The sequence below is a fragment of the Pistacia vera genome, unplaced genomic scaffold (genome assembly GCF_008641045.1).
Source record: "Pistacia vera cultivar Batoury unplaced genomic scaffold, PisVer_v2 Contig246, whole genome shotgun sequence".
Classification (NCBI taxonomy): Eukaryota; Viridiplantae; Streptophyta; class Magnoliopsida; order Sapindales; family Anacardiaceae; genus Pistacia; species Pistacia vera.
In genome coordinates this window covers 816,777-828,176 of record NW_022196053.1, presented here as the reverse complement: position 1 = coordinate 828,176, position 11,400 = coordinate 816,777, and the positions used below count along the sequence as shown (strand labels likewise).

At 44.9% G+C, this 11,400-nt stretch overlaps 1 protein-coding gene across 1 annotated transcript; it reads right to left on the bottom strand.

The window, feature by feature from the left end:
* Positions 1 to 9,756: 9,756 nt before the first annotated feature.
* On the bottom strand, positions 9,757 to 10,677 carry LOC116131894 (uncharacterized mitochondrial protein AtMg00810-like). Its single transcript, XM_031417553.1, has 2 exons — positions 10,190 to 10,677; positions 9,757 to 9,919 (listed from the first exon to the last, which is right to left on the bottom strand). The coding sequence occupies exons 1-2, from the start codon at positions 10,675 to 10,677 to the stop codon at positions 9,757 to 9,759; spliced, it is 651 nt and encodes a 216-aa protein (XP_031273413.1).
* Positions 10,678 to 11,400: the final 723 nt, after the last annotated feature.

Sequence of the window (11,400 nt, the reverse complement as noted above, 5' to 3'; positions counted from 1 at the left end):
CGGTGATCCGGTACCTAAACGAACGGGATGCGGCTCTTCGCATGGTGGATTTTCAAAAGGCCGAGCTTCAGAAGCACAGGAAGGAGATAAAGGAACTCCAGAGAACTATAGCTAGGCTCTCTAAGGAAGTCGGCAAGAAAAATCAGGAGCTCAAAACGACCTCTCAGTAGGCTTTATGAGCAGAGCAGGAGAGGGAGGTCTCCGAGAAGCAAAGGCAGGCTCTCGAGGCTGAACTCTAAGCAAGTCAGGGAAAAGTTACTTCGCTGACCGAAGAAATGCAGAACCAAGCAGAGGAGATCGAGGCAAAGGTTGCTGAATGGGCGATCGAGTCCATCTATGCCTTGCGGCCGAAGAATCCGTAAATTGATATGTCCGACCTCGTAGAGGATTGGCAGGAAACTCTCTTTTCCATGGCGCGGCGCGATGATGACGAAGCAGCGGAGGCTGCCCGAGGATTTGATCAAGGAGATGCTTTGGGACACGCCTCTGAGGAACCTGCAGCCGACCAGGCGGATGGCGACCAACCCTGAGATGACGAGGTTGGTCCTCCAGGAGTCGACAGTCGGACCGATAATTGTAATTTTTTTTTGGGTCTTGTCTTGTTCGCTGTACTTATTAACGAAATGCATCTTTCTTGATCTCTAGAACATTTATAATTTCTGTACCCTTCGAGATTGCATTCTAACCGTTTACCATTAGAACAAGTCTCTGCGAACACAATTATAATACGTCTATACGAACAAGATTACATGCGAGGATTTATAAAAAAGAACAGGATAATACACTTGTTATTTACATTTACAAAGATTACAAAAAATAAAATCTTTACAAGGAAAAACTGAGTTCGGAATTATTGATAATATGGTCGGAGATGCTCAGCATTCCAAGCTCGAGGTACTGCGGAACCATTTAGCCTTTTGAGATAATAAGTCCCCAGTCTTATCACTTTGACGATGCGGTATGGACCTTCCCAGTTCGGTCTTAAAACTCTCATGCTTGGTTTCCTAGTACCGAGAAGAACTTCCTTCAAAACAAGGTCGTCGACCTGGAAGTCTCTTCTCCTGACCTTAGAGTCGAAGAACCTCTTCGCGCGTTGTTGATAGGTTGCTATTCTTAGTTGAGCCTTGCTATGATGTTCTTCAACTAGGTCCAGACTTGCGCGCATAAGCGCTTCATTGTCGGCTTTGCTGTATAGGTCCCTCAAAAGTGAACCGGTTCTGACCTCCACAAGGATCATCGCTTCGCAGCCATATGCTAGCGAAAAAGGGGTTTCTGTGGTAGAGGTTCTCAGAGTTGTCCTATATGCCCATAGAACTTCGAGGAGGTCATCGGCCCAATTTCCCTTGGCTGCGCCAAGTTTTGCCTTCAGAGTGTGCTTGATGGTTTTGTTGACAGCTTTAACTTGACCATTTGCTTACGGCCTTGCGACTGAGGCAAATTTTTTATGAATACCCAGCTTGTCGCAAAACTGCTTGAATTCCTCATTGTCGAATTGTTTACCATTGTCCGAGATAAGAGTGTGAGGAATCCCATAGCGGCACACAATGTTCTTGAAGACGAAATCCTTGAGCTTTCTGGTCGTGATCGCGGCTAATGGTTCTGCTTCGACCCACTTGGTGAAGTAATCCATTGCGACCACAACATGCTTTACTCCCCCTTTACCAACTGGCATGGGGCCGATGAGATCGATTCTCCACATGGAGAATGGCCAGGGGCTGGTTATGGTTGTCAGCTGGTGGGAAGGAGCTCGCGGTATGTTTGCGAACCGTTGGCACTTGTCACACCTTTTGACAAAGTTGTAGGTGTCTTCTTGGATTAGGGGCCAATAGTACCCTTGACGAACAACTTTGTTGGCGAGAGATCGTGCGGCAGTGTGATTACCGCAAATCCCTTCATGTATCTCCCTCATGATGTAATCTGCCTCTTCGCTAATTACACATCAGAGGAGAGAGGCGCTGAACCCTCGCCTGTATAACTGGTCTCCGATAAGGGTATAATGAGCAGATCTTGTTCGCGGAGTCCTTGCCTCAACCTTGTCGTCAGGCAAGGTCCCGTCCCTGAGATACTAAATGATAGGGGTCATCCAAGGATCCGATTCAGTTACATTCACGGCCTATTTGTTCGGGCTGATACTGGGCGTTTCGATGAATCGAACAGGAATGCTTTTCGGTGCATCTGAGTCCAATGACGAGACTATCCTTGTCAAGGCATCTGCCACAGAGTTGCTATCTCTAGGAATCTGCGTGATCATGAAGTGCTTGAATGGCTCGAGCGCGGCCTTAGCTTTCTTCAGATAGCTGATCATATTTTCTTCCTTGGCTTGGTACTCTCCCAAAATCTGGTTAACGACTAGCATGGAATTGCTGTGGATATTGATCGCGGTTGCACCCATTTCCTTGGCCAACCGTAGTCCAGCGAGTAGAGCTTCATACTCAGCCTCATTATTGGCTGCCTTAAAACTAAATCGGAGAATGCCGTGAATGCAAGCCCCTTCGGGACTCAAAAGGAGAAGACCTGCCCCAGCCCTCTTTCTGTTCGATGATCCATCGACGTAGAGGCTCCAAGTCGACCAATTCTGGGCAGTTTCCTGAATGACTTCGCTGGGCCGTTGCTCTGACTCATTCGTCGGATGATATGAGAATTCTGATATGAAGTCGGCAACAGCCTGCCCTTTGATAGTTGATTTCGGTCTATATTTCAGATCAAACTGACTTAATTCCATGGCCCATTTAAGTAATTTACCTGACGCCTCTAGTCTCTAGAGGACCTGCCTGAGCGGGTAGTTAGTCATTACATGGATCGTATGGGTGTGGAAGTAAGGTCGCAACTTTCTGGAAGCGATCAGCAGGGCATAAGCTAATCGTTCCATTTCTGGATACCGCATCTTGGCATCTAACAGACGCTTGCTCGCATAATACACTGGCCATTGGACCCTATCCTCTTCTTGGATTAAGGTTGCACTGACTACGAACTGAGAGACGAACAGATACAGGAGGAGGATCTCTTGCAGGAGAGGCTTAGATAGGAGAGGTGGCTTCCCGAGGTGTTCTTTAATACTCTGGAATGCCTGTTCACACTCGGGAGTCCACCCAAACTTTTTATTGGCCTTAGAACATTGAAGAATGGCAAGCAGTGATCTGTTGCCCTCGATATGAAGCGACTTAGCGTAACTATTCACCCATTAAGGCTCATGACCTACATTTTGTTGGTCGGGCTTTTCATGTCGAGGAGAGCTTGGATTTTCTCGGGGTTGATCTCTATTCCCCGTTGGTTAACCATGTATCCTAGGAATTTTCCTGATGATACTTCGAATGAGCACTTGAGGGGGTTTAGCTTTATTCTGTATTGTCGGAGGATATCGAACATCTCAGCGAGATGCGCTATGTGATATGAAGCGACATGGGATTTGACTTGCATGTCATCTACATAGACCTCCATTGATTTTCTGATATGTTCGGAGAACATTCGGTTAACCAGCCGCTGCTAGGTTGCGCCAGCGTTCTTGAGGCCAAAGGGCATAACTCTGTAGCAGTACAACCCCCGATCTGTAACAAAGGATGTATGCTCTTCGTCCGGCGCATACATCAAAATTTGATTGTATCCCGAGTAGGCGTCCATAAAACTCAACAGCTCGTGCCTTGAGGTGGCATCCACGAGCTAGTCGATCCTGGGAAGGGGAAAACTATCTTTTGGGCATGTCTTGTTGAGGTCAGTGAAGTCGACGCAGGTTCGCCATTTGTCGTTGGACTTCTTTACTAGAACCGGATTGGCAACCCAGATCGGATAGAGCACTTCTCGAATGAATCCATTTCGAAGGAGGTTATCTACCTCAAGTTTTAAAGCAGCGTATCGCTCCGGATCCATCGCTCTTCTCTTTTGGCGAACCGGCTTGGCTTCACTGTCGATGTTCAGTGCATGGCAAATAATATCTGGGCTGATCCCAACCATGTCTGCATGCGACCATGCAAACACATCGATATTCTCTTTGAGGAAGCCGGTCAGTTCGGTGGCGAGCTAGGGGTTGAGATTGCTCCCAATCCTTAACACTCTGCTTGGCTCGCTTTGGTTAACCGATACTTCAGACAAATCCTTAACTGGCCCACTAGAAGGGCATTCCTGAATACGAGGATCCATATTATCCTCGGCTAGACCAGGTTGTGGCTCGATCCAACTGATCGCCATTGCCTGTCGGGGAATGCCGCGTGAGATGCCTTTCCCTTTGCATGCCATTTGCACTGCTTTCACATAACAATCACGAGATGCGTGCTGAGATCCACTAACTTCCCCTATCCCCGTTGGGGTGGGGAACTTCATCTTCATATGGTATATCGAAGTGACTGCCTTGAAGTTTCTCAGCAAAGGTCGCCCCAGGATACCATTAAAAGCAGATGGGCAATCCACTACCAAGAACTCAATTACCTTGGTCACTTCGTCAAAGTCACCCAATGTGACTGGAAGCAAGATCATTCCTTTGGGGATCAGGTAGTCCCCTGTAAAACCGTATAGGGGGATCGAGGCGAGCTTCAGGTCGGCCTCATCCAGATTCATTCTTTCGAAAGCTGTCTGGAACAGGATGTTCACAGCACTTTCGTTATCCACCAACATACTATAGACATTATGGTGCCCTATTAGGGACGTGATCACAAGAGCGTCATCGTGGGGATGATGCAATCGAACTGCATCCTTTTCGGAGAAGGTAATTTCCTCCTCCTTGCAAACCTTTTGTGGTCGCCGCGTCGTGCTCATCACACTGATAGGGTCGTGATGGGCTGCGCAAGCATACCTTTCCTGGACACCTCGTGAGTTCCTTGCGAGGTGCGGCCCTCCAAAGATCAAATTGACGCTGCATATACCTTTGCGATCACGTTGCTTCTTTCCTGGTTCTCCTTGATTTTTCTCTTGCGCGGGAGTGGAATCATCAATATATTCCTTAAAATGCCCCTGCTTGATGAGGTCTTCGATTGCCTGTTTGAGAGCTCAACACTCATCAATGTGATGCCCATTATCCCGATGAAAGCAACAGTATTTCTTACTGTTTCTGGCTGATAAGGGATTTTTCATGGGCTCAGGCTCTCCGAGCAGGCTGGCTTCTTCTGACTTGTCACGAATAGCTGATACAGACGCATTCAAAGGCGTATACTAATTTCTATCGCGATCACGACAAGGAACTGGAGCATAAGACTTTTTGGGCTCATAGCGCGGTTTCTTTCCTTTTCGCTGATCGTCAGTAACCCATCTGCGATCATCTCTCCTATTTTTCCCTCGGCCAGGCATACTACCTGAAGCATTGGGGTCGCAGCAGTGGAGTGCCACCACGGAATTTTTAATACGGAGGTACTTCTCCGCAAGGTTATAGAAGCGGGTGAGGGAAACATCATCCTCAGCCTGTAACTCTTTCCATAGGTCGGTTTGTGGGCGAACTCTTGCTATGATGAGAGTCTAAACAGACTCTTCGGAAGTGTGAGCTATTTTATTCAGTTCTCTGTGGAATCGATCGATGTACGATTGGAGGGATTCATCCCTCTCTTGCCTTATATTACTGAGGTAGCTCAAAGGCATTGAGAACTTTCGGTTTGCTTGGAAGTGCCTTAGGAACGTCGTGCTCATCTGAGACCATGAACTAATCGATCCTGCAGGGAGCGACCTGAACCATCGTTCGGCATGAGAGGTTAGAGTTACTGCCAAACAACAGCACTTCGCCAAATTTGAAACCTAGTGAAGCTCCATCAGGTCGTTGAACTCATACAAATGATCCTGCAGATCAGAGTTTCCATCGAACGCCCGCATGTCGGGCATTCTAAATCTTGATGGGAGTGGGGCGGCTAATGATGCGCGTTTACTACAACATGCAAAAATAGCAAGTATACTAGTCGCTCAAGTAATAAAGTGATGGGTAGGATATCGTTCCCACGAGGACTGTAGCAAATCACTAAGTTTCCTACTTGTTATCAAGTTGAAGAAATCGAATTCTTTGGATTGGTGGGAGCAATTTTTAATGAAAAAGGAAACAAAGCTGAAATTAAACAAAGAATTAAATCTTAACTAAGAAAGCAAATGAAACACAGAATATCAAATTCAAGCAAAACGGGCAGGGTTTTGACTTCGTTTGGACTTTTATGGGTTAAACCTAAGAGTCACNGAGACAACATTGGTGGAGCCTCCAAACGTGGGTATGAATCTAAACCTTTGGATTTATTTTTCTGCAGATTCTTATTATGCATAAACTGTAAAATCTGTGCCTTGATTTTGGGTTCTAAGGAACGATCCGTGGTTGTAAAATTTTTGTTTTCCGCTGCGCAACCGGGTCGTTTCCTAACATAGCCCACTTGCGATCAACTCTCCTACTTTTCCCCCGACCAGACGTACTACCTGAAGCGTCGGGGTTGCTGTGGTGGAGCGTCGCCATGAAATTTTCAATACGGAGGTACTTCTCTGTAAGGTTATAGAAGTGGGTGACGGAAACATCATCCTCAGCCTGTAATTCTTTCCACAGGTCGGTCTGTGGGCAAACTCCCGCTATGATGAGAGTCCGAACAGACTCTTTGGAGGTGTGAGCTACCTTATTAAGCTCTCTGTGGAATCGATCGATGTACGATTGAAGGGATTCATCCCTCTCTTGCCTTATATTGTTGAGGTAGCTCAAAGGCATTAAGAACTTTCGGTTTGCTTGGAAATGCCTAAAGAACATCGCAATCATTTGAGGCCACGAGTTGATCGATCCCGCTGGGAGTAACCTGAACCATCGTTTGGTATGAGAGGTTAGAGTTACTGCCAAACAATAGTACTTTGCAAATCTGAAACCTGGTGAAGCTCCATCGGGTCGTTGAATTCATACAAGTGATCCTGTGGATCAGAATTTCCATCGAACGCCCGCATGTCAGGCATTCTAAATCTTGATAGGAGTGGGGCGGCTGACATTGCCGGAGAAAAAGGAGAAGCTAATGCGACCTGCCCTTACTCATTTTGCTGAGCTCTTAGTTGGTCTAGAGCTCGCTGCAGCTCCTCAATCTGGGGCAGCGGAGCTATCTAGGGATTGCTTTCCTCATGCAAGTTCGATCCTTGCTGTTGCAGTTGAGGAAAGTCTGGAGGTTGGATTCCACTTCGCCTCGACCGGCAGTTCTGGCCACTCTTGACACACACTAGCTAGAGCCATGTGATGGCAATGAATGGTGTGAGGAAGTTTCACGACCTCCAAGGTGGTAAGAACCGCCCCGTGGAGTGTGGGAACCTCCCCCACAACTATGATCAGGATTACTTATCTGGCGGTGATGAGAATCGCCCCTCCCAACACTTTTATGGGGGTTTTCATGCGACGTGGCATAGGAAGGCTCGGGCTGCGACTTTTCACTGAGTGTTAATGCCATGGGTGTTCTACTCGGGACCCTTTGGAGCCCTTAGGCCCATTTTTCGTCACTTGCTTACCTTTCCTTCGGCGTGCTACAATGCTCGCGGCACGAGCTATTACACTTTGCCTTGCTTTTACGCGACTTGTAGGCGTTTTTTGCGGTTGCACCGCCTCATTTGATTCGGGTGGCACCCCCTGGTCCAAACGGTCTAACCTTCGGTTGACTGTCTGGAGAGTATTGTCGAACCTCTCCAGCTAGCTTCTGATGGCAAGGTCAAGTTGTGGACTTGAAGGGATATCCCCCACGACATTTTGTGGAACCGAAGGTACCTCGGGAGAGGTGCCCTTCTATACTTGGGGGATCTCCTCAGCACCCTGATTGGTTCGCTCAGGTTTAAGTCGGCGAGCCATTTTCTGTTGTAGGACCAGTTAGTTGGAGATTCTCCTGATGAAAGACGAATACTAAATCAAGCCCTCCTTCTAGCGCCAAACTGTTGATGCGTGATTTTGACACCAACCAAACGCACGTGTGAAATGCTGAGCTGGCCTAGTAGACATGCGTGGGTATGAGAGTGAGAGTAAAAGAAAGCAATGGAGAACAACGTTTAAAGTGGTTCGAATGCTCAAAAAAGCGAATCCTACATCCGCTGATTTTGTATTAATAACAATGGTTAGGTCGCGTTCAGCGGATTAACTTACAAATGATTACATAAGAGAGAGAGAATGTTGTTTTTCTTTAGAGAGATTAGCTAATCCCCCAAATGAGAGAGGAGCTCTCAATTTATAGTGGGATGGATTAAGGTTATGATTACTAAATCTATGAGTTGGTGGGATTATCTGGGCAGATCCTTCTTTATGTCTCATTACCCACCTTCTAGAGCGATTTACGAGATTTGGTGCAGGGATTAGACACGTGGAATCACTCTAGCTCTTGGCTGGTCTGACGTGCTCCCACTGCCCTGACAGGAGCATGTCGTCCCTGTCATCGTGTGACGTGGCTGCCTTTGATTGGTTGCGGACCTATCTAAGCTTTGACTTTTTACGCTGACCAGGTCTTACGTCAGCCCTACTTTTTCAGGCATAACAAGAATCATCATTCCGGTTACATTATATCAATTCTTAAATGTTTGAATTGCAATAAATGGATTATAATAATAAATTGTTGGAAAAAAAAATTAATTAAAATAGTCTACCAATTGTGTAATATATGAGAATATCTATTCTCTATTCTTTTTTTCTTAGAACTATGAATACTAAAACTAAGTACACCATTTACGTACATTAGTTTGAGTAGATCATAAATATTAAGGCTCCGTTTGGCTTATTATTTCTATCTATATTTCCAATCTTTTTCCCAAAATATTTGTTTGTTTAATTATTTAGGAAATATTAGTATATTATTTTAATTACTTTAGACCCCTTAAGTTTATTAATTTCATAAATACCCCCAAAAAAGTTTAAAAATTAACAAAAACACCCCCACCGACCCACCCATACTTGCCAAATTCTGACAACCACGTCGGTGATAGCCGGAATCTGTTACAATGGCCTACAAACAACTGGAACTGGCAGGTAATTTACCAATCTGGCCTTTTTTGGCTAGATCCACAGTGGATCTGGCTGTTAGCAACGGCCAAAGAAATGGTCGTCGTCCAAATCTGGCTGTTAACGATGGCCAAAGAAATGGTCGTCGTTGATCGTCAACGACGACCATTTCTTTGGCCGTCATTAACAACCAGATTTGGACTTTTGCGGCCGTCAACAGCCATATCTAGTCGTAGATTTAGCGTTTTTCGGCCAAATCCATGGTGGATCTGGCCGGAAAAGGCCATATCGATGCCCTACCCGCCAGATACGACCAGTCTGCATCGTAACGCCATTTTTTGGCCAGATATTGATGGTGGTGGCCGGAATCTGGCACTGTGGGTGGGTGGGGGAGTTTTTGTCATTTTACAAAAATTTTATATATTGGGGTGTTTAGTTAAATTAGCAAACCTATGGGGTTTTTTTGTTAATTTTTAAATTTTATCTCGTAATACTTCTCCATTCAACTGCCTAATATTATTCCAAAATCTTATCCAAAATAACAAAACATACAGACCCTAAAATTTCCAATTTGGCAATATTAGTGTCTAATTGGGCTAGTTTTCTTAAGTCTTGCTGTTTGAACTCTGTATAAGGTGGGGTGATATGGAGTCCTGAGTATTCACGACATCCCGTGAAATCCATTATTTGTTTACTACTCTTTAATATTCACGTTGGATTTGGAGTATGCATGTCACCAAAGAGGATGTTGACCTTGTTGATAAGCTTCTATTGTTTTGGACTAAGATAAAATGGATTGGGCTTTTATTTTCCTTGGGCTAAAATCAAAATATTAGTTGGGTTCTGTAATGGGCTGGGGTTGATCTTCAACACTCCCCCTCAACACCAACTCTCGCTATTTTCACTGTGCCAAGTTGACAACGAAACATTTCAAACCTGCCAATGCTCAAGCCTTTTGTGAACAAGTCCGCAACTTGATCATCTATCTCGATTTGCCTCATCTCAATTTCTTCTTGCAGAACCTTTTCTCTGATAAAATAATAGTGCACTTCAACATGCTTAGTTCTTGCATGAAAGATTGGATTCTCTGCCAAATGAATTGCTTACTGATTGTCACAGTATAACGGAACTGCATAATCTATTTGTTGATGTAGATTATTCATTAGCTATATCAACCATGTACTCTCTTGAGCTACCATTGCCGCTGCTCGATATTCAGCTTCAGTAGTTGATAATGATACTATCGGCTATCTCTTGCTACACCAAGAAATTGTTCCAGAACCAAGCTTAAACACATACCTAGTTGTTGATCTCCTAGTGTCATGATCTCCTGCATAGTCAGCATCGCAGTAACCAACTAACTTGCAGTCTTCACCTTTCTTATACAAAAGATCATAGTCAATTGTACTCTTCACATATCTCAGTATTCGTCGAACTGCTTCCAGATGAGGCTTCTTTGGATTTTGCATGTACCAGCTCATCGCATTAACTGCATAAGAAATGTCAGGTCGAGTCAAGGTTAAGTAGATTAGACTGCCTACCAATTTTCGATACATTGTCGCATCTTCCAAATCTTTTCCTTCATGTGCACACATTTTGGTATTTTGTTCCATTGGCGTCGAAATCGGCTTGCATTCAAGCATTCCGAACCTCTTCAACAAATCTTTGGAATATTTCTGCTGACAAATAAAAATTCCTTCTTGTGTGCAATCTACCTCTAGACCAAGGAAGTGCTTGAGTTGTCCAAGTTCCTTCATCTGGAAACGAATTGATAAATTCTCCTTCATCCGAAGAATTTATGCCTTATCATCACTGGTTATGATTAAATCATCTACGTACACTAGCACAATAGCTAGCTTTCCTTCATTGGCTTTGACAAACAAGCTGGAATCTGCAGGTGTTACTGAATAACCACTTTGTGTTAGAAATTCAGAAATCTTACCATACCACACCCTGGGTGCTTGTTTCAACCCATAAAGTGCTTTCCGCAGCTTACACACAAATTCAGGATGATCTTGGTTCTGAAAACCCATTGGTTGGATCATGTAGATCTCCCGATCTAGCTCTCCATGAAGAAAAGCATTCTTCACATCCATCTGCCACAAATTCTAGTCTTTGTTGGCTGTAAGTGCAAGTAGGACTCGTACAATTGTAAGTTTCACCACTAGACTAAACGTTTCATTGTAGTCTAGTCCGTATTGTTGAGAGAAACCATGAGCTACCAATCGTGCCTTGTACCTCTCAATTGACCCATCTGGAGAACGTTTTATCTTATAAACCCACTTACAGGATATGGGTTTCACATCTCTTGGCTTTGGCACCAGATCCCAAGTTTGATTTTGCTGAAGTGCATCGATCTCTTCTTTCATAGCTGTCGCCCACTTAGAACTTTGTGATGCTTCTTCGAATGTCTCAGGTTCTATTATAGTTGCTTCTTAAACTATGGCTGCATTGGCGTATTTAGGATTTGGCCTTCCTGTTCTTATTGACCTTCAGAGTTGAGATTGTGG